General features: G+C 35.0%; 1 protein-coding gene across 1 annotated transcript in view; it reads left to right on the top strand.

Annotated features, from left to right (window-relative positions):
* The window catches only part of LOC129231471 (uncharacterized), a 37,139-nt gene extending 20,222 nt beyond the window's left edge, over positions 1-16,917 (top strand). The window contains exon 2 of the mRNA XM_054865796.1: positions 15,836-16,917. Coding sequence (XP_054721771.1) covers positions 15,836-16,017 — 182 coding nt within the window. The 3' untranslated portion in view covers positions 16,018-16,917. The remainder of the gene's footprint in view (positions 1-15,835) is intronic.
* The last annotated feature ends 7,919 nt before the right edge of the window (positions 16,918-24,836 follow it).

Here is a 24,836-nt window from a genome sequence, read left to right as displayed (position 1 = left end):
GCGCCACTGCTTGGCACATATGCACCCAAGAATTGAAGCCCATGCTTTATTATTTCTTTTGTTCATGATTCATAGAATATATTTTAGAAAACCGAAAAGAAAACACCTATTAGTTTTCCATTCATTTTCTTACTAAGATAATTTATTCCAATAAAATAAAAATGCAATAAATATTTTGTAAATTTGGTAGGATAAAGCTTTGATTTCCTATTTTTTCTGCTCTTCGGTTCCTTCAAGAAAAAAGGTAAGCTCAAAGGATTTTCCAAAATGTAAGAGATTGAATATCTCTACCCTATTGTATTTTATGCGAATAAACCCTAACAATCTAAAAACCAATCGCCCAGTTTGCGAAAATTGCAAAAAAAAAAAAAAAATGTGTATAGCTTGACCACGGAGAGTTAATGAATGAACTGGAAGCGGAAACGGACCACTTTTAATTTTGTAATGGGTCGGATCATAAAGATCGTGCTTGAAGAGGACTCCCAAGCAGTGATGGTTTTACTGCTAGCGTGATTTCGCACATCCTACATTTTACAAAATGAAGTGATTCGTTTCAGCTTCCAGTTCATCCGCCATCTCTTCGTAGCCAATCTATACCCGTCTCAGACACGGATGTTAATCAAAACAGACAAGAAACATAATCCGTTCGAAGGGTTAATACATAATTCTTTTGCTAAAAATATTTGCACATGTATCCTATGGATCAAAAATTATTTAGGCTTTATTTCTTTGTTTGGTAAATAACATCCTTTTTAATAGCTTTCACGTTAAACTTGCCACTTCTGATATTTCTAAATAGTCCAAGATTCGACCTAGGTCGACCTACCCTCATCGAGTTTTCGCATTAGTTATGCATAAAAATGTAGATAAAAATATTGCAAGCACGATGGTATAAGAATGTCTAAGCAAAAGTGATCAAATCATACTGTTTTCGCGATTTGAAGTTTCAATAAGTAAGTAATTCTGCAGAATTATTGACAAAACGCGGCGTTTCATATCCAGATGAATGCTTGTGATTTCCTTAAATACAATAGCGAGGATTTAGGGACCATATGAAAAGTTAGATTTCGTATTTTTCACTTTTTTTTCGCTTCAAACTTTTAATATCTGAACTTATTTCGACCATTTCTGTAATTGAAAGAATGGTTTCAGGATTAACCGTTGTGAAAATAGAGGGTTTGCAGGTTAAACGGAGACACACTGTATAATAAAACGATTAAGATATGTATCGGGTAGTTTAAAATTGAGATATTGCGACTAATTGACCCCAAATGACTGATACTTGTTGTTGCATTTGTATGATAGATAAGAGACAGATAGAAAACTTTCATTTCTGTAGAACTGCTAAAGATGCTTTCACATCATCATTGGTCGCGCTTTTTTGCATTCGAATATCCTTTTTGAAAGCAATGACTAAAATACTGCTTTCTGGTTGAAATGAGAACACGACTGGCTTTCTCCAAAGGCCAGTTTTTTCAAACAGCTAAAGAGAGGTCCGAGTGCTGGCAATGTTGCAACTATCTCAATAAAGACAGCCCATTGTTTGGGGATTTCTTTGTCCACCTACCGCATTTTCAGCCTACTTGTTTAAGGTCACGACGCCTTACGAAAACACGATGGAAAGGACTTCATAGATCTCTATCGGCAGTTACGTTATTGGAACTGAATCGCATTTGTCATAAGGTGCATGAACTGCAACTAGACTGTGCTGCTCTAGCAAGGCAACGATGGAACCATTTAAAATAAATTTTTTTCTTGTTTGCTGCGAAGGTTGCTCACGCTTCGTAATTCAACTGCGTTTGAAACTGCATTCTTGTTCAACCCTCTAATGCTCGAATTATTATTTTCTGTGGGAAAAATATGAATATGCACATGATGTTAAAAAATAACACATTTGACACAAAATGGGGAATGTTTTTTATTGTTTAATTTGTTTATACTTTCAAAATAAGTTTGACTCTGTGACTGAAATGTTAACTTGAGTTAGTACCAACCAACAGCCTAAATGCAAGCAGCCATATTACACTTCTCAAGTCACACTGGTCAATCAAAGAATTACGCTTCTAGAGGGAAATATAATTATGAAATGTGATGTGACTTTCGACCTTATGAGTCACGGCGGGCAGTAAAAAGTTAATTGTTTCTTTGCAGGAAATAACATGATAAAATTAGAATGCCATTGGAATGCATAAAAATGTTATAATTAGTTGCCTTTTGCGAAAAATAAAAATTGCTATTTTTGTTTTACTCCGGAATTCAACTAGTATAAATCAGGGTTGTAGCACTCATGATTACGTAATCGTAATCGACAGTAATTGATTCTATTTTTCTTTAATCCATGGGTATGCAAACTTTTTACATTATGGAAAACCCTTTGAGCTTATCATTTTTTCTAAGAAACCCCTTGACCAAAGAGCAGAAAAAATACAATATCAGTGCTTTATCCTAATTTAAAGAACGATTTTTGCTGCATTATTTTATCACAATAAAAAACATCTTAATATGCTAATGAATATTAACTGCGTTTTTGTTGGATCTCTAAAATATGTTCTATGAATGACAAACAAAAGCAACAAATAAAATATTTGTGTTTATTTTAAAAGCCTCAAAAATTGACTTAGGTTATGGCGCTTAACTTAAGCAAACAATTATTACTTGCGGAACCCCTGTTAAAGTTCTAGGGATCCTTAGAGATTCATTGAACCCAGGTTGAAGATATCTGCTTTAATCAGGGTCGGCTCTAGTAGCTCAGTCGCTCTAGGCGATAGTGATAATTGCCGCCCTCCCCATTGAACAATAGTAATAATAATATAATATAGTGAAGCACCGTTTATACGTTTCTTTTTTATACGTTTTTATCAATTATACGTTTTTTAATTTTATCCCAGCACAGTTTAATGCATATTAACGTATTCCTACTATACGTTTTTTTTTCATTTATACGCTTTTTTCATACAGTCCCTTCAAAAACGTATAAACGGTGCTTCAAATATATTGATAAAGAAGGAATAAAAGTAAAATACTTAAAATATTAAAGTGAGTTTCTTGTTTAATTTCAAACTGGGTTTTGCATCTCCAAGCACTGATTTACTTATACACTTTAAATTTTCTTCTTTAACATTAAAGTAATGCATCTTATGGCACTGAAACAGATAGAATAAAACCCCTCCTAACGGACACCCCTCAAAGGTGGACACCCCTTTTATGCGGACAAAAAAAAATGTCCTATTAGTGTCCGCATTAGAGGGATTTTACTGTATTAATATTTTCAAAAGATTTTTAAATCACGCAATTTGCTGCCTCTAAAATTAAATTGAATTTCTAGTTGAATTCCGAACTATGCTTTGTATCTAGGGACATACTCTTTTTATTTATTTATTTATTTATTTATTTATTTATTTTTTTTTTAGCAGCATTGTTTGAAATTTGCCGCCCCTAAAATCTGCCACCCTAGGCGGCCGCCTAAGTCGCCATCCCCAGGAGTCGGGATTGGCTTTAATCGTAATTATAATACGCCGGGTGTATTTTCTCATAATCGTAATCAAAATCGCAACCCTATCTTTTTCACATTAACGGAATAAATTATATGTATATAATCGTAATTTTGCCATATAATCTTGAATAGGCTTCAAACTTCTCTAGGGTGAAGACCACACGCTGTTCTGAGTTCCTGCTAACCATGGGCGCCTATATGCAAAATTTTAAGGGGGGGGGCTTAGAAATTGTCCTAATAGTTTAGCAGAACATTTTCCCTATGGAAACCGATTTCAGTACAGGTTAGAGATACTAAAATTTGACACTTTTAGTAACTTATTCATTGATGGATATAAAAGAATTTCTTTTTAAATTTTCGCAAAGAAAAAAGCACTAAAAGCAGGGAAGTTCTCATCTCAAAGGGGGGGCTTGAGCCCCCCCCCCCCTTGACCCCCTATATGGGCGCTCTTGCTGTTAACGTATATGACTTTATACGTATTGGTATATCACTTAACAGTAGTTTCAAAAATAAATAGTACAAAATCATTCAGAAATTTTCCGAGTTTAATATACAAATTTGTGGATAGCTCAAGAAAAATAACGTTGGGGTTACATACACCTCACGCAGTGGTGTTACTAAAAACGTCCCTCACCACTGGTGGCGGTCACCAGTTAAAGATTAAAGTTTATTTGAATCAGAGATGGTTTGTACCTTAAAGAGCGACAATAAAATCGTTTGTGAGTATCTTTTGGATGCTTTCTTTTTCATTTGTGACTGATAAAGGGACATTCCGCCTCCACGTGCGGAACAATCGAACTCTATAATTTCACCATAATTTTGTTGAAGATAGTACTTTTTTAAATTTAACAGGAATAAATGTGTTTTTATAATCTTTACATTTGGTATAGAGATGCTTCTAGTTATATTTTTATCAAATAATTTTGTTATTTAAAATTTAATTTATTTACATGTGCCGCGTGCGAGACATCTAAAGTCGAACTTTTATAATTTTCTGTCTGATTTAGTTAATATTTTTGCTCTATTAATATAGTAATGACGAAACAAATTGCATAATGGTTAGCAATAATTTATAGTTTAAACGTTAGTTTAAAATATGTTTTCGCGAATAAAAGACTGATGAAATTACATACAACACTTGCTCAAACAAAGAAGTTTCTACCATTGAAACATAAAATGTCTCTTTCGTCAAGAAGTAGGACTGGTACTGCCATTACTCGAGAATTTATGCTTGAAGTTATCTTAGTAGAACGTACCGTAGTCAGAGGTTATCTTTCCCTAAATTTATTTGTTTTTTTATGTTTTTTACTTTTACTTATTTTTATTAACTTATTTTTAATTGTATTATTACTAGTTTTTTTTTTTTTTTTTTTTTTGAAATTCGTTCAGCACTTTGCGTTTTTAATTATTTTTTTATTTTTAAGTGTGGCTGCTAATGAAATTGTTGCTAGCAGAGACTGGCGACTAAAGAAAATTCCCAGTTTTGCCCTTTATCTCGTATGTTTGCATGCTACTCTTTCGTGAAGTATGATTATAGGTCAATCGCATTTATCTAAGCCGTCATCAGCTTCTTTGGAAAAGGAAAATAACAGGAGAGTGCAAAATGTAGATGCTCACTTTGCGAAGTCGTATAGATGAGTGGACGGCTTAAGAAAGATGATAAAATGACATTATCGACACAAATTTGAAGGACTCTCACTTTCAGAGTAAATAACTCAAAAAAAGAATTTTTTTTTAACTCACGCAATCGATTTCTGTTATTTATTGTAAAGCGAAACTGGTTGTAATTTATGCAACTCGTCCGTATTTTCTTAGTTGGACTAATACCCTTTTTTACTCCAGAGCCACGCTGTAAATTTTTCGTGACGAAGCTTACCATAAATCCAATAATATTTTAATTCAGGTGGTCTAATTCGTGCTAATGCCCCCCCCCCCCATCCACTTCCTTTTTAAATTAAGCGCTCAGTGGTCGTCTTTGAGATTTCTTGGGAGTAGTTTTATTTAAAAATACTTGAAAGGAAGTATACATATTATCAAGTAAAAAAAAAAGTTTTTTTTTTTTAAATTTTTTTTAAAAGCTTCTCGCTGTTGTTTATGGGCCGGATGCGGCCCGTGGGTCTTAGGTTGGACACCCTTGCCACGTTTTAAATATTTCTGAACTAAATTTTGCTTTACAGGAAAAATATACCTTTCCTTCAATTACTTTCATTTTACCGTTAAAGAATAGAAATTGCAACAGAACACACCAAAGAAGCACCAGGACGCTGTTCCCTACGAAAAAATAAATAATTAAAAAATCAACCCTAAATATATTTCTAATAGTATATTACCCTCTAGTTTCAGAACTATCATCTCTTTCCTTTGAAGTTGAGCTGTTAAAAGGGAAATTCGAAATGGCTTCGACCAAATTCCAATGATTGCTCAATCCATTCGCACAGGTTTGACATTTTTTTTGCATATGTTTCGGACTCCATCCCTGGAGTTTCAAACCTTCGCTTTTAATCGTAATATATTCGAATATAAGGGATCCTTCTGTATCATAATATCGCATCCCGTCAAGGAAAGTGACGCAACTCAAAGTTTGAGAAAAACGTATACTGATTTAAAATCTAAATGTTGCTCTTTCCTGCCGCAAAACTCGCACAAAGTTAGGTTACATACCTGGTGCGTGGTGGCGTAAAAACGATATAACCAATACTGATACATCATTAAATTTTCACAATTTAGCAGAAAATTTTTCTAACTTTAAATATGCATTATTAATATAGACAAGAAAAACTAAATAGTTAACATTACATCATAAGGGTTTTACGCGTATTTTAACAATTGAGACGAAATCACTAAAATCGACTATTGCGTAAAACCTTGATTTTCTCGAATTCTGTTTTTTTTTTTTTTTTTCCCTCTGTCACTTTCCTTGCCGGAGTGCGATATGACGTGTCGAGTTTAAGAAAAATATTTTTTTTTATGCTTGAAAAATAAGGATTTGTATGTGTTGCGTATGTGACCGTACAGTTACGTCCGAAACACACGATCACGCCCGGAACACGTACAAACTAAAGGGTGTCCCAAAATTAACGCAAGATTTGAATTTGCCACCATTTTTTCCATAAATTGTTGGCAGCCATGAAAAAAGAACAATTTGACAGTTGAGAGTTTAAGGTTAGTAAAAATGGGGTGTTATTGTACCATACAGCTAGAGAGAGTGAAACATTTCAATTACTGCATAAGGCATTTCCTAGTCGCGTACTCTCTCATTTCGGTCATCAGAATTGGCACCCTAGATCGTGTAATTTAACATTTTTAAATTTCTTCTTATGGGGTTATTTGAATTCAAAGGTCTATGTCAACAAGCCCACAACCACCCGTGCATTACCGTGTTGCGATACCGAGCGCCAATGACAGTAACTGCTTGACCAGCCTCAACTTTCATTATTTTTGAAACAATTGTTCAATAATGAAATCGCGTTATTGTATCGTATAACGCTCCACTTTTGATTACCCTAAACTCTCAGCTGTGAAATTGTTCTTTTTTCAGGGTTGCCAACCATTTATTGCAAAAATGGCGGCAAATTCAAATCTTGCGTCAATTTTGGGACACCTTTTATAACTTTCTAAATACAGGAAAGCTTTTTAGCAAGTTGATACTTCATATTACGATTGATAATGGTTCCTTATATTTGAATGTAAAACATTAAAAGCCAAAGTATAAAATTCTAGGTACAATGGGGAAATATGCAAAGAAATGCATCCTTTGTGCAAATAGATTGAGTAAGTGATATTATAGTTCAAAATTCAAACACACAGAGTAGGAACTACGCAGAAAATGAAATACAAACATACCGCCCTATCATAAGAGCAACGTTCATGACGTGTTATCGAAGTGTAATAACAGTATATATTTATCTTTTCATTGTTATAAAAAAAAATAACGAACTGATGTGTGCATCACATGACTTCCTTTTACTCCAATTTAATGTCATTTCCCCATTTTTGGCAATTTTAATGTGATTCAATTGTTTACTTTCTAAATATCACCAACAGTGGCCAAATTGAAACCAAATTTTAAAAAAATCGCCGAATTTGTCACCAAGTTGGCGACGAAACTTGGCGACCAAAAGACTGGCGATGTATCGCCAAATGTCCGACAAATTATAACACCACTTGAGTTTACATTGAAATTAACAGTGATTTCCCACCAAAAAGGTGCAAAAGACCCCCTTAGAAACATCCGAATTCAACCAAAAGGGAAGGTGCACAGCTAGACCCCAATAGGAGTCTACGTACCAAATTTCAACTTTCTAGGACATACCGTTTTTGAATTATGCGAGATATACACACATACGCACATACATACTGACGTCACGAGAAAATTCGTTGTAATTAACTCGGGGGTCGTCAAAATGGATATTTCGGGTGTCTACATTCCTAGGCATTTATCCACGTGTGATCGGGTCAAAAAAAACACTCAGCATTCATTCGGGGGTGAGAAAAATGGAAATTAAGGTCGATTTTTGAGTGAAAATTTTTTCGCGAATACAATACTTCCTTTTTTGAAAAAGGAAGTAAAAATGTTATTCTTTGATACCTAAAAACATGTTGCAAAAGCTAGTACATTTTTTTAAAGTTAAATTTGTCATTATTATTATTTAAGATTCAGGAGCACCGGAACGAGTATATGCATCTTGCTCAATCCATTTGCACGGGTACGGGTGGGACATTTTTACTTCATTGAGCTACCGCAGGTGACGAACGGGACAAGGGAACCACACGAATACTGTAACATCGTATATTAGATGCTAGAACATTTCATGAAATTTTAAAGTTCCACATCAAAGTTCATTCCAACATTTTATAAAAATTTACAAGCATCTCTAAATCGTCCGGCTACAACATGACTTATGAACCGTTTAATTCTTAACTCAAAGTCGAGTCTCACGGGCAGGAGTAATAATAATAACTTATGAGAGACTGTCACGACTTTGCATGCTAAATGTTCATCAAACAACCATTAATAGTAATTTGGGGGCAGTTTCCGGATTTGAGCATTAACAAAACTTTTATGTCTCGAATTAAATGTGACAATTTGCATTTTTAATTTTTCTAATCATTCTTCTGTTTACTTTGTTATTACTCGTGCCGATGGTCTTAGCCTCATTTGCTCTTTTATATACTCTTATCTGCAAAATGGTGCGAGCACCTAGCCATTTTGTGATATGAACCCAAATAAATATATACGTAAATAATTGTCAGAAGACGTTATTCTAAGAACAAGTACATTTCGCCTAATACTTATCGATTGAATATGTAAATCACCTCAAAAAAATGGTGTCGCAAAATGACATGAACACGGAATGAAATTTTCGCAAAACGAACATTTAAACTGATCAGGAATATTGAATATGACTCCCAGAAGAAGAAACCGAAATATGCAGATTATGGTTTAGCATATAAATGTACTTCGCAGGTTTGGAAGTTTTCGTGTTTTCTCAAACTGAGTTCTAGGAGTTATGGGTATTAAAGCGTTTGTAAAAGGCAAAATTGAAGACTTAGATGCAAGAAGGGAATAGCTGCACATTATGCTGACGTTCAGCTCTAACACATAACAATTAACTACGTATCGGTAACATCATATATATTTTTAAATGTTATTTTTATTTATAGGTTTTATAGAGACTAATTTTAATAATCTATATAAAAATGCATGTATGTGTTTGTGTTCCTCAAAAAAATCCAATTAACTTCGGATCTTTGCTAAATTTGACATATTGGTCTTTTGATGCTCAGAAATTCACATTAAGAGGGTTTTGCCCCCTACCCTGCATGAGAGTGAAAATCTCCCATAGCAGGCTTACCCTATACAAATACAAATTAAGTATACGTCGGATCTTTGTCGAATTCGGCAGAAGTCATTTGAAGCTCAGGAATTCACATAGGGTTTTCACCAGAAAATCCGTGAAACGGAGTGTTTACGCCTATTTAATAGTAACTAGAACATCACCCCGTCAAGGTATGGCCGTTGAAAAATGCAATTTAATTTAGTAAATAACTGCCTGTTTAGGGATATTTTGATCGCTGAAATTTTTGGTCGCATGATTTTGGGCAATTCATTGTTCCTTTCTGGCTAAATTAGCGAAGTCAAGGTACATTAACTCTTTTTGGTGGCAACAAATTAGCAAAAATACCAAGTATCACAGCTATCGAAATCTTCTCGTAAAAATTTATACAAAGTTCAATAATTACTCTCCATTGTAAAGTAATCCATGTTTATAAATAATTTCATTGAAAGTGACGTCAGAGCGTTACTCGATCAGTGATTTTGGCTAATATATATATGAGGAGGACTGAATTTTTGGAATTTAAAAAAAATCTAAAGAGATTTAAATTTAGAGTGATAAAATTACTCTTTTGTACACGTTGACTGGAAATCTTCCTCAATTCAATCCCCCTATTTCAAGGCTACAATGGTGCCCTTCATCAGTGCAAAAAGCTCACCACACAACCATAAAAGTCGCGAGAGAACTAACGTCACTACTAACGTATTTTTTCACGTAATCGTCAAGGTTTTGGTTGAACTTTTATTGTGCATACACAAAAACAGAAAAAAAAAAAAAAAAAAAATCAAAATTTCAATACTATCTTGCTTTTATTGAGCAGTTCTGCTTGTCATTCAATTTTGATCTGTGAGCACACTTAAAATCTTTTTAAAACTTTCAATGTTTAGTTTGTTCTCTAAATCATTCGTTCTTGAAGCGTTTGGCAATTAAATAGTGAGTTATGAAACTCATTTAGTTTTATCATCATTTTAAAGTCGCATTGGGTGCTATATATTATCCATCAGTTCAGGGGAAACAAACCAAAACAGGGTTATGTCTCTGACGTAATAGTGTTTTAATTTTCGCAAAAAAAGATCAGATTTGTTTTTATTACTCTGTGCTTAACATTTTTGCGTTTTGGGTTTCCATTGTTATGTTTTTATTGAGTGCAGTTCTTTTGTTCTACTGAAATTTAGCTTAGCATGAAGTTATGTCACGTAATATTTCTGTACTCTGCCGCGTAAATAAACTGGTTACCATGTGTAGGCGCAAATCACTCAAGTGGCGCTTTTTTTAATTTTATCATTATTATATCTGTTATGCCCTTCAAGCTGTTAGTTCACACGAACCCTATCGTCTCCACTTTGACTGGCTACATTAGACGTTTTATTTCTATAAAAGTAAAAGTTTACTCGTTAGACTTATAGTAATTTATTTCGGGAATGGCCCAAGCGAAATATTATGCTAACATGCCAAAGTTATGTTTGAAAATACTGACATGCTAAAATAACAATGAGTAGTTTTAAATTTGTCTCGGGAGGAGCCAGGGTTCCTTCGGCCCACCACTTACGAGGGGGGACCCAAAAGTAACCGGATTTTTGTTCTAAAATATTTATATATTAGTTTATTCACAAAATTTCTTTTGTCTCTTTCAAAGTGTTCACCCTTAGATGAAATACACTTGTTTATTCTTTTTTTCCACTGTTAGAAGCTCCCCTGGAACTCTTTAGCTTTGACCATGTTCAGTGCCCGTTGCGAAGCAGGTTTTACAGCCTCTACATCATCAAAACGCTTCAATTTCGGAATTTTTTTCATCCTCGGGAACAGGAAAAGATCACAGGGGGTTAGGTCTGGCAAATACGGGGTTCGAGAAACGACTGGCCACCCCTGACAGGACAAGTAGCGGTTAATAGTGAAGGCTGTGTGTACGGGAGCGTTATCATGGTGACGGAACTATTCTTCTGATCGCTCGAGCGAGCTCCCAACTCATTCTTGTTTCTTCTAAAGTTTCGTCAATCGTAAAACGACGACTCTCGTTGATTTTTTGGCGGATTTTTTCAACGTTTTCATCATTTCGAGACGTTGAAGGGCGCTTAGAGCGAGCATGATCTTCAACATTCATACTACCACGTTTAAAGTGCCCAAACCCCTCGAAAACTTCTGTACGGCTCATAGCATCGTTCTTGAAAGCTTGTTGAAGCATTTGGTAAGCTATTCCATTGCCGACTTTTCAAGCAGGAAGCAAAATTTCAAGCTTACAGTTCGTTCTTTTAAATCTGCCATGATAATTTCGCAGGCGGAAAGCAACAACACCTGAGAAAACTAACACTACGATCAGACGTTATAAACTAAACTGATGCCACTTGCACAGCTGGCTTGTGAAGGTCTCTACTAGAGCCATCTAGCTGGAGAACACTCGACTACATCTAGGATTGGCATCGCACCTTTAGTCCGGTTTCTTTTGGGTCCCCCCTCGTATATACACCCTTGACGACCACCATCTTGGGGATAAACGCCGCTTTCATCCTATGTCTGCTATGATGAAGTAAAGTGTTTTGCTTCTTGATTGTGGTGCTTCGCTGTAATAGGCGGCTGGTGCCCCAAAAAAGTAGGGGGGGGGTCACAGGAGGTGCGGGGGAAGGGGAGAGCCGACTAGGAGGGCGGTGCCTCTAAAAATGACTTTCTTAAAATTTAATTTTATCGTCCTTATTGGTTCATTGACCCGAAAATCGGGACAGATGGTCACGAGGTGGACTCCCTTCTCCCCCCCCCCCTTAATAACATGAGAAAATGTAAAGTGCATTTATTAAGTTATTTCTTCTTTCTTTTAACACGTGAATCAATTAATTGTATCATTTTTCGATCGATCGTTCATTTTGCACTCAGAAAAGTGGAGGGGCAAAGCCCCTTTACTTTCGAAAGTGAAGGGGCAGCACTTTCGAGTTGTTGCCTTTTCATTTGATCCATTAAAAGCTCTTTTTCTTTTAACGTATTTTTCTTTCTCCCATTTTTCAACATACATGCAGAAAGAATAACAGCAGACCCTTGTTTTCAAAAAATATCCAATTATCCGATTTTTTGATCATCCGAATGGGGTCCGGTCCCAATTGATTCGGATAGTTGGAGTATTCTACTACTAGCTGTGTGTTTTCCCAATGTCAAATTCTAAAGAAAGAAATATTTTATTGGGCGTAGACGAGAAATGAAATATTCCAGTTGCGCTTCAGCAGTTCAGAATATTTAAGCCTTGACATTCTTACTTCAGAGTATTGTGTTTTGTCTGACCGGAATCTCAGGTGAATTTATCTCCTTTCTTCCTTAAGGTTTTCTAACGGAAGACTGCGCTTCCACACATACTGAGGCCTTGCTTTCACATTAGCCATTCTTTTACAATTGTTTTATATATATTTTTAAAATACAGGCTGTGTGTGTGTGTCTGAGAATGATCTTTACCATTCTAAACTAAACAACAAACACACTAACAGGTAAAATAAAACGCATTTTGATGCACAAAAAGAAAAACTCGGAACGTTTTTTCTTGTACTAATTGCCTGAAGTAGAGCGTGCTAATTACTAACCAATTGAACAAAGAAATAAAAATGCCGACTGCACAGGAGAAAGCACAGTGTATATATTTTATAGTTCGGCGAAAAATAAATCATCGATACCATACGAAGAAATTTCTGCCGGATGTGCTATAAAGATCCACTAAATGTCACACTTCGTAGATCTTTATAATATCCGTTTTCCACCAGAAGGCACTTCGCCCCGCCTTCTCGAAAGCAGAGTTCAATTTTACGCAGGGGTGATCGGTAAACATATCTCCGTGCTTCTAAATGAGGCAACCAGACAACCTTATCTTGGCATGTGTTTTAATGTGCAACAAAAGTCTTTGTTGCCTTTACATCACTTGTTTCACTTATCTGTTGCTACTGTAACGGATTCGGTGCGACTTCCACTTTCTTGAAATGAAGACACAGTTCTTGATAAAAACACAGGAAATTTATTTACACTATGTACAGGAAAGATCGTCAACAACTGCTAAATTATTCATCAGCAATTGAGCAATTATCACACAACACCGCAAACTCAACGTTTACACACGTATTTACTTCCAAATACGAAAACATCACAGCGAAATGCCTCGCAATAAACAGAGCAAATACGCTCTCAGTTCGAAATCTCAATCAAAACTCAAATTTTTATCACGCGGGACGCCTTTATAAACATCGAAAGAAATCTCTCAAATATTCCAAACGCTTCTGGAAAATAGTAGACCTTTATCAAATTTTATCAATGAACAAAAAAAAAATAGGGGGGTTGTATACTTTAGCCGAATGAAAAGGGGTTGTATATTCATTACGGGAAACTATTTACAGGTTACGTTACTACAATAATTACTATTTACAGAATTTGTAACACTACTTTTGTTATTCTTACATTTTAAAACTGCTGCTTTTACGATAAAATGCTATGATCCGACTATGCCTTCTGCCAAAAACAGCGAAATGGAATCATTGGATGCCTCGTGACGAAGGCGGAGTCAAGTGCCTTCTCGTGGAAAACGGACAATAATCGATTTTTTTTTTCAGTTGTTGGAGATTTTCTTTCGGTTATTCACAGCAAACACTGCACTTTCTCCTGTGCAGTCTCCATTTTCGTTTCTTAGCTCAGTTGGCTAGAAACTAGTGCCCTTTACTTCAGGTAATTAATACCGAAAAAAAAAAAGCTCGGAGGTTTTTTTTTTTTTTTTACAGCAAACTGCGTTCCGACACGCGATACTTCAGGGGTGGCCAAACTTTTTGTTATGAGTGCCACTTTCTGGAGAAAGGATATTCTCTGCTTTTTTCCCCCTGAGAATTATATATATATATATAAAAAAGAAAGAAATGTTATTTATGGGCTGACTGCATTTTACCCAAATAGCATGTTTGGGCCATTCCACAGATTAGCCGCCACTATGTCCCGCACGTGACAGCTCATATTTTAAGAGAATGAACAAAATGTTTTGCTTAAGAAGGTCACACACAAGTTTGTAATTTCTTAAGCAACAAAATTGTGTCCATTACTCTTTTAAATTTTTGCTTTTAATCCGTACTAATAATATAAAGTTGAAGCGTTTGTTTGTCTAATCTTAGAAACTACTGGTTCGAATTAAAAAATTCTTTTTGTGTTGAATAGTTCACTTGTTGCGAAGGCTTTATTTTTTTTTAAATCAGATTGACCGAAATATTTGTAATTGCAAATTAAATGTTTTAATTAAATGTTTAGTTCTATTGATTCTTAATAGATGGCGAGGTAAGTTTAGTTCTATGAATTCCTAATAGATGGTGGAATAAGTTAACTCATCGAGAGGGCGCTGGCTGACAGTGTCGATAGTTGCGAGGAAGTATTCCACGCAGCTCAGACGCGTGGTCGGCTACGCTATTGTGGGATTGTTGTGATCAGCGAACTGATTTTTGATTTTTTTTTTTTTTTTTTTTTTTTTTGCCGATGTTCAGGTACATACTTTGATTTTGCAGGATTTTTCTATTGGGTTTTGTTTTCCTTATTTCTTGAACGTTTGTTTTTATTCTTTTAGTTGAAGATAGTTACTTATCTAAGTAAGTAACTTGATTTGTCGTATTATTCAATTGTGTTTATTCTTTATAACGTTTTTATTAAAATATTGTTTATTTGGCGAAGCATTTTAAATTCCAGAAAAAAAACACTTCACTCGCTAAAGGGCAGGGTTACGATAGCGTGGTTGCTTAGCGTGTTAAACGATGAACAATACAGTTAAAGTATTATTTTAAGTTTTAAAGCTACTCTTAATCTTTTTATGTGTTTTGGCGAATAGTTTTTAATTCCAAACAGACTTTAATCGGTTTTTTGAAAAGATGTGTACGTATTTTAGTTGAAGAAAAATGATCATTTCACATTAGAGGTTGGGGGAGAGGGGGAGGCTTGAATTTTTTTTATTCAATGGACTTCCTTTGAATTCTTAGCACGGGCATCGGCGTGCGGGTACTGCTAGGAAAATATATGAGCTGTCATGTGCGGAAAAAAGGTCCACTTTTCCCGTGGAATTGCTCATTGTTCAAAATAAGTTTGAGTCGTTTAGAACCATGCAGTAGAGAAGAATTTAGAGATATACCAAAATACGAACTAGAGAACGTACTTTGTTCAGAGAGCGCACTACAGGGTCAGCATGAAGGATAATACAATGTTTTACTTTAAAACGTTTCTTTCCAAATAATTTTCAAATACCGTGCCAAAACATTTATCCTATTTACTGCAAAATAATAACAACCTGTTATAAATAATACAAATGATGTTTTCTCTTCAAGGTCATGCTTGGTCAAGCTTTAACTCTCGCATTCACCAGACTATTTACATTTTTATACAATTACTATTTTTTCCCTCGTTCAATGTGAAACTTTCTTTCATGAACTTTGTTCGTGTCTTAAAAAGTTTTCTTTTAATGTTGTAATTTGTGTTTAGATACACAACTTATATGTAATGATTTTCTCTCTTTTTTCTGCAGATGTATCAACTTCAGGGGAAGAAACAGCGCAAAATCCGACAGATTTCATGAAGAGTTTAGCTACTTGGGATCGTTGCCATTCAATGGAAGAAATTCTGGAAAAACGACGACGATCTGTTTGGACTTTAGAGGTGTTTGAAAATTATAGTGCTGGTGATGCAAATCATGCTGCGGAGTCCTGAAATTTTCATGTAATGGACATTCTTCATTTTGGACTGAAGCCTGTTCGGTGCTGTTGCATTTCTTCTGGAGTGATATGCAAATTTTGAGGTCTTCTCTTAACTTTTTAGGCAGTAAATTATTCATCCAGAAATATTACTCAACTTATTTTGTTGAGAAGCCAAGACCCAAGTTCAATTCAAAGGTCAGACTTTAGACCGTTCCAAGTTTACAGTTTATACAGCAGTAATTTCCAACTGTTTTATTGGGAAAACTTGTAGCTGAATATATTTTTCAAAACAGATCGCTTTATTATTTTTTCCGAAAAATGTTAGCACTCGTTTTACAATGAAACAGTTCGTCTTTCAGTAAATTATCGTACAATATATATTTACAAACTATGATGTTACTCGATAGCTAGTTTTTAAAACATTAAAATGTTATTTTGCTCTTGAAATCGTTGCCAAATTTTAAAAATTGAATCATGTCAGAATTTTGGTTTTAGCACAGAGCTCGTCTTTTCATCCAAAAGTTACTGTATTAATGACGCTTGTTTTTTTTTTTATTTACGTTGTCTAAACGTGAAGTCAGGATTTGTATTTATACTTTACGGAAGTGTAGCTGTTTCTCTCAATAGGTCTTTACCTAGGGACCTTACCAGTGCTAGAAGTATGGGTGACACGTCCCCTTCCCGCAGTGCCACCCCCCCCTTCCCCGTCTTCAAAAAGTTATCCTTGCCTCCCTCACTTCCATTTATACTAACATCTGACCCCTCACTTCTCAACTTTAAGAAAATATATCCGTATTTTTAAAACCATCTAAATACATCCCGCATATTTTAAAAACCAAAAGAAAAGAAACCACGCGAGTTAATGGTTTTAACGTTCAAATGGCACCTATCCAAACTGCCTTTAAAAAATAAAGCTGGGGGAAAAAAAACAATTTTATTGTGCATTCTTCAAATTTACTTAAAAGTATGCAAAAGGTTTTTTTTTTTTTTTTTTCGATTGGAAGCTCAGAATTTCCATTAAAATATAATATTGCTTGCAAAATTTAAAAACAGTTATGTACATAACGTTGACTTATTACTTCATCTAGTGGTATCAAATTCAAACCCGTGTCGAATGTTAGCATTACGATTTATAGATCATTTTTTTAAGAACTAGTCCGTATCATTGTTAAATTAAGATTAAAATAAATGCTAAATGAACTTCGTTTGTTTTTTAATCTAGAAGTTTCATATCAGGTGGAGGAGGACACCAAGGGCTTGCCCCCCCCCCGTGTTATTTACCTGCTTATACCACTGGACCTTACAAAAAAAAACTGAATTTGTTTGTTATTATTAGCTTGCACATCGTGTAATTATGTAGAATTATTGTTCAAGTTCATTTCTTGTGTTTAATGCCTTTTTACTTTGTTGTTTACTAATTTTAATGTCTACTTAATATTTTGTGCTAAAATACTCCCAACCAGTGGTTTTCAAACTTTGTGAGCTTACAGAACTACTGTAAGGTTTGTCCGGGAAACTGAAACTTAGAAAGATTCATCTTAAAGCAATATTTGAAGTAGGTTATATTATGGTAATATTCTGGATACCTACTGTAAGGATTTTTTTTTTTTTAGAAAAGTGATGGACAGTGTAATGAAAAAAAAAATCTTTAAAATAGCATTAGCTCATACTCTAGTTGACACCTACACATAAATTATGGGTGAAATGAGATGCGTTTTTTTTTAACACGAACTACTGAAGTCTGGCCTTATTATTGTTACCTGTAATAATTCGATTCCTATTCATGCCGTTTTTTTTTTTTTTTTAGTTTTTGAGCATTAGTCAAGTAGTGTGAATATTTTATTTTATTATTTTTTTTACGTTTTATTTTTATCTATTTGGTTTTGTCTTTCTTTATTTTTTCTTTTTCTTTTTTTTTTTTAAATTTTTGGAACTTACAAAGATGTACAGCGAAAGCCCCGGGTTCCCTGAAACAGTTTGAAGACCACTGTTATAAACGATCAAATGTTCAAAGATCTTATTTTTATCCATAATAGGAGCTATTTCCTTTAAATTACTAACAATAATATTTTTTATTTTATTATTTCCTTTTACAAAATATTCATAAATTTTCACTTTTGAAAAAATGTTCTCCGCAACTTATATGTGCATTTTTTCATGTCTTAAATATCCTTTTCCACATGATTTTTACTTGGAGAATAAATACTTATGACTGTATGATGGTTTCACATTGCTGTTTTCGTAACGTATTTAAGAGAATAAAATTTGTTATACAAAATTCATGTCTCAATTCAATTTTTCTTTCACACTTTCTATTCAAACAAAATATCAAATTTTAGCTTCGAAATATTTTCTAGAAAGAGATTTAAGAGATATTTTAATGTAATTCATTGAAAAAAAAGACAACAGACCAAAAAAGTAAGTCCGCCTGAGGCCTGACTAAGAAGTAAATCTCGTGTATTTCCTTACGTGTGACGGTCACGAAGCGTCTTTTAAAAGTCACGAAATTACAGCAAATTACGTATGTCAGTCTGTGACGGCGTCATAAAATGACGTTGCAGTGACGTTTTCATAATGTAAAAGTGACCGGCCATAAATTAATTGATAACTGCGACATCACATGAAACGTCAAAAGTGTACCATCACCACGTTAGCTATGTAAGGCGTCACAGTCACAATTATGTCTCTTGGGACTGGGGTCACTATGTGACGTCTGTGTGTGTAGATGCTCAAGAAAAGAGCTAAAAACATTCTCGCTTCATTCCAAAAATTCTAAAATCTGTTCAAAAATATAAAGTTGGTAGAAATGTCTTAACGTAGATAAAGAAAAGAGAAGAATGAAATAAGAAGTAACAATTGTTTGATCACTTACTTTTAAACGCTTCACTCTTCTGGAAAAAAAAAAGCCCCTATAATGTTTCTATTAATATAATTTACTAGCTAAAAATTAATAATGTACAAGAAGTTGATAATTTAAGAAGAGATAGTAATTACTCAGCTATGTAATCACGTTTTTCGGTGACAAGACGTAATATAGTAAAAACAACTGATGTTCAACTTAAAATATGCATTTCCTGAATCTTTTCTTGTAACACAAACTCAAGAGCGGACTAGGTCCCTCAAGAAGGCACCAACCTTGACTCCCAAAGGGAGTAAAAAAAAATTTAAAAAAAAAACGAATGCGGCGACAAAATAAATAAAAAAAAAATAGAATTTAAAAAAATAAAAGAAACTGAAGTGGCAAAAATAAATAAATAAAAATAACATTAAAATTAAATAAAAAATAATAATTGTGAAGTGAAGTAACTGAGAAGTAACGGCTTATATGTGATTCTATAAATACTAGTGCATCTGTTTTTTTTTTTTGGGGGGGGGGGGTATTGGTTTTAAGATGTTTGATTGTAGTTTCTTCTTTTTCATTTCTTATTCGAATATGAATGAACTGTATTATCAAATATTGATGGCTTCTGCGTCATGAAATACTTTGCTCACAAGGTAATAGAGGTATGGAAGGCCAGCGAGTTTGATTAAGGGTGCATTCGGAAACAAGGATCGGTCTCCTCGGTGCCATCGCAAGCGTTCGGAAACGCTTTCGGCGGAACCGGTGACGTCACTGAACCGCGATCGGAAACGCTGCGCGGTCGCTTCTGGTGGTGTACTTGGTAGCAGCCTGTCGCACGGCCGTCTGGAAGCAGTTAGCGAGGTCACAAAGTCTGTGTTGGCCAAGTCGTTCGTGTTTCCTGTTTTGATGGTAACGCATGTGACTTTCCCATCACGAAAGTTACGCTTTGATTGAAGCGCGGTATGCTGCTGAACTAGAACTATCGTGGTGTAACCACGAGCGTTCGGAAACACAGCTGTTCTACCAGGCTTCCTTTATAGAGAAATTTCAGATACCTCGTAACCACACCGGACTAACCACGCGGTGTAACCGGTGGATTATTTCCGAAAGCAGCCTTAAAGTTGGTTTCAACAGTGTACGAAGAAATTTCAAAATGAGTCAAGATACGTCCGGAATGGGAACGTTTAACTTTCCCAAATTAGAAGGCACCGAAAATTACTGTGAGTGGAGATTTGATGTTGAAATTCTACTACGAGATAAGGGATTGTATCCAGCGAAGATATTTCACCTGAAGAAACTGCCACAGCCGAAGTTAAACGTGCTTATGTTCGAAGACGCGATAAAACGATTTCCATTATCTATCGTGTGTTAGAACCTCCCGTGAAACCAATAATAGTGAACTTGAAAGACCCATTGAAAACGTGGAATAAATTACAGCAAAATTTCGAACTTTCTTGTAAAGCGTTAATTGACCAACTTCTGACTCAATTTTACGCCGCGTCCATGAAAGAAGGCCGAAACTGTTTCCATTTATTCATCCCGCTTAGAAGATTTAGCTCGTCAACTTTCGAACCTAGACTGCATTATTGAAGATAGACATTTAGCTTTCAAAATGATATCAAATTTACCGGAACGTTTTGAACTTATTGCACATCAGTTATATCACTTGGAGGATAAAGACTTCACTTCAGTAAAAGTTTCACAAGTTCACTGTTAAAACCAGGGGTTCCAGACGAGTGAAAATATTCCCTCTAAGGTGAAAGCATAGTGCCTGAAGGCGCAACACAGGCTAGAAAATAGAACAGAGAAGCCAGAACATCATGCAATCGCAGAAAGACTCATTGCGCATGCGCTTTTTGCCTTAGACATACATTCAAACACCTCAATATGGCCTACAAGTGATGATTGCGTTTGTGTGTCTTTCACATTGAATGAAGTACACTATTGGATTAAAACCCAACTTTTCTAGGATTAATTATCCGAAATTACAAGTAAGTACAGCTTTTGATCACTTTGTAGCTTTTAGGGCTTTCAAACATAGTTAAGTGTTTAAGTGTGCATTTATTGCTTTTCAGTAACCGTTAGTCTTCTAGTTCTCGTTTACCGTTACTATCGTGAAATTTCCATCATTCAAAACGCTACTAAAAATATCTGTCATTATTTTCTTGAATACTCGATAAGCAGCTTTTATTAGTCACCAAAAGAACCTTAATAAAAATGTTTCTTGTGCTTCGTAGATTATAACATAAAGCTAGCGAAAAAAAAAATCTCTCTCAGTCTAGCTCTTTTTTTCTTTTGCTTTTTCATTCAAGTGTTAGAATCATTTCCTGTTAGCGGTCCTCGAAAGCGTTAGAACTTTCTTTTGGTTTTTTATTTAACTGTTGAAAAACTTTATGTGCATTTTCTTTTGTTACTCTTGATTAACGTTTATGAAACGATTTTGTTTTTCCGTAATTGTAATATCCCTGAATATTTTTGGCTCATCATTTAAATAATCCATAAGTACAGCTATGCTTCATTTTCGGAATACGTCAAGTTTTAGTAAATGTATAATTTCTCACATGTTTTAAATAATTACTCGTTTTTAAATTATAACGTATTTGTGACAGATCTTTGATACAAGTGAAGGGGTAGATATTTATTGTTTTATTAATTTTTAACATTACTTTTTGTTAAAGAAAAAAAAAAACATCAGAACCCTGAATTTTTTCATATATTTTTTAACGACCCCAGAGTTATTATTCATATTATTTATTTTATGATTCTTTAAGAAAACGATAAAGATTTCACCGGTCCGCAAAGTTTTTCATTTGCTTTTACCGCGCCCGTGGGTCAAAAGAGGTTGAGAAACACTGAGTTAGAGCACGATCAGATGAATTAACGCTATGAGCACTTCTTAACTATGTTGAAAACTCTGAAATATGATCAAATGCTGTAATTACATGTTTTAATCATTTCCAATACCGAGTTCAATGTGAAAAATGTCCAAAACGTAGAATATCATAAATCAAAACAAAACTAAAAAAAAAAAAGGACACAACTGTATTCAAAAACTCACACAATACGGGGGAGGGGGAGGAGGATCTATAGTAAGGGTGCCATTTCTCTCTCGGAAGGATCCTTTTTTTCACTCCGGCTGTCTAGTTTTTAAAAGGCACCTGGTTTTTCACCCTATTTAGAGGTGCGATTTCGGCTCCGTATTGGGTGCCGCTGGTGAACAAGCGTTTCTCCCCTGAAAGGTGCCGAATGCATTCTGTAGTTTTAACAGTGTTCTTTTAGGCTGCGTTCGGAAACGATCCACCGGTTACACCGCATGGTTAGTCCGGTGTGGTTATGACGTGTTTGGAATTTCTCTAGGAATTCCGGTAGAACAGATGTGTTTCCGAACGCTCGTGGTTAAACCGCGGTAGTTCTAGTTCAGCAGCAAACGACACTCCAATCAACGCGTAACTTTCATAATAGGCAAGTCACGTGCGTTACGATCAAAACATGAAACACGACCGGATTGGCCAACACAGACTTTGTGACGTTTGTGATCTCGCTAACCGGTCCCAGACAGCGGTGCCACAGGTTGCTACCAAGTCGACCGCCAGAAAACAACCGCAGTGTTTCCGAACGCGGTTAAGTGACGTCACCGGTTCCACCGCAAGCGTTTCCGAACGCTTGCGGTTGCACCGAGGCGACCGATCCGCGTTTCCGAATGCACCCTTAGCTGAAGAAACTGGAATGTAAGTAAAAATTTCAATAATTGTAAATGTAATGGTTATTAAACTTGTTATACATGTCGTAAATCAAAATACCATTCAAAGCAATGCAATAATGGAGAGAAAAGAAATACTAATAATACACGCTATCATAAAAATTCATTCGTAGAACACGAAGAGTTAAGTTATGAAAATTTGCGTCCGATTTGTGGAACATGGAAGCAAATTCTGTGGGAAATTGTGATACTAGTTTCTTTTTGTTTTGTTCTGGTTCTACAAATCGTATTTCCCATGAGCATGATTTATTAGTAACGTTTAAGAAAATTGATAAAACTGTCAGACAAGGTAAAGGCGAACTGAAAGCGTTAGGTACCTATTGGTATAATTTCTGTTGTATTGAAAGGTGAAAATTGTCTCATTCAGGTCGAAGATAATAACATATTGTATGTTCCTAATAGCGTCGTAATCTGTTTAGCTTGGGTGTCATTGAGCAAAAAGGATGTAGTTACGTAGGTGAAAATGTTATTTATCTATGTTTGATAAAAATAATAGATTGCATTTACGAGTCTCTAAAAAGAATAATCTTTATCCAGTTTTAGTTATTAAAACTAATGAATTCGAAGCAAACTCAAATTATCTTAAGTCAGTTGATAACAATTCTTTAGATTTGTGGCATAAAAGGTGTGCACATATAAATGTTGGTGCTGTGTATAGAAGCATAAATAATGGTCTGGTATCTGGTGCTTCTGAAGTTAAAAGTAAGAAAGTAATTTGTTATGATTGTATTTTAGATAAACTTGAGCGTGGACCTTTTAAGAGAACTAATACGAAATTGCGTTCAAAATTTCCGTTGCAGTTAATATTTTGTGATTTGTAGGGACCAAGCCCCGTAATTATTAAAGGGAGGAGCTAAATATTTCTTGGGAATTGTTGATGATTATTCGCGTTATTTAACTGTTTTACCTTTAAACAGTAAGGACGAAGCTGCAGACTGCTCAAAACAATTAGGGGAGCACATGGTTTTAACAAAATTGAGAAAAATATTATTCCGTAAACTAATTTCTAATAAAGCCTCAATGTTTTCAGAAAACATGAGAATAAAACGTAAAATACGGAAGCAAATCAACGTTTCTGTCGTCGTCAAGCAGAAAAAGGATACAAGTGCAGAAATCGCGATTTAACAGAAGCTCATTTTTTCAGTCTGAGCGGTAAAATTCAACCGTTCATTTATTTTATTTATTTATTTATTTATTTATTTATTTTTGGTTGGAAAATAACACGACGCCTTAATTTACCAGATTCCTTCGCTTGACGTTTTATCGGGGACAGGAATCCGGGAAAGCAGAAAGAACTTATAAATTTCATTAAATCTCACGAAAGGGAACTTCGAACTAAAGTTGCTCGTGTAATGACTGATAATGGCTTAGGATTTTGCAATCAAAAATTAGATAATGACTTACGTAATTTCGGGATTAAGCATCAACGTTCGAATACGTATTCTCTGGAAATGATGGGTATTGTGGAAAAAATGAACGGCGATGCAATGAATGCAGTTCAGACATTGTTATTAACGTCAAAATTACAACCTGGATTTTGGGCGGAAGCACTTCTGTGCACGTTCGAAATAGAATAGTACATTCGGTGGATTCAAATTCTACTCGTTATGAACGGTTTTTAGGCAGGAAACCAAATATAGATCATTTTCGAGTTGGGAAAGGTCGTGTACCTTGGGCAGTTTTTTTAATGCTAATTTTTAGCATGTTAACGCAATGTAAAACAAATGGTTTTTTATTCTACGGGTTCTCCTGCTTGTTACATTTCTATTTATTTTTGAAATTAAAAAAAAAATTGATTGGGTGAATATTTGGGGGTTTTTTTTTTTTCGAAAAAGTGATTTTTTGCCCAGGTACAATCAAGGGTTGTACCTTGGGCACCGTTAATTGTACCTTGGGAAACAAATTAGTCAATCACTTTTTGTGACGTTATCTCATACTGCAGCTAATAAAAAGTGATCCCATCAAAAGTAATGTTAAACTGGATCTCTCCTTGCCTGTGGACTGGAGGTTGGGGTAATACTTTAACCTCTGCAACTCTTTCTACAAACGTCTTCAATCGAATGTCATATAAAAACATTTTTTTTTCTTTCATAAAAATTTCAGTCTTTCGATCGTTGTGGTTAGCTTTAAGCACCTGGCCCTCGTAAAATTTGCGTTACGTTTGTCGTCGAGAAAGATACTAGAACCTATTTGCCAATACTTTCTGCTTGATTATAGTAGTAGGGAAGCC

Source organism: Uloborus diversus, chromosome 10 (assembly GCF_026930045.1).
Source record: "Uloborus diversus isolate 005 chromosome 10, Udiv.v.3.1, whole genome shotgun sequence".
NCBI classification, from domain to species: domain Eukaryota; kingdom Metazoa; phylum Arthropoda; class Arachnida; order Araneae; family Uloboridae; genus Uloborus; species Uloborus diversus.
Note: the sequence above shows the minus strand (reverse complement) of the source record. Positions and strands in the feature narration are given on the sequence as shown.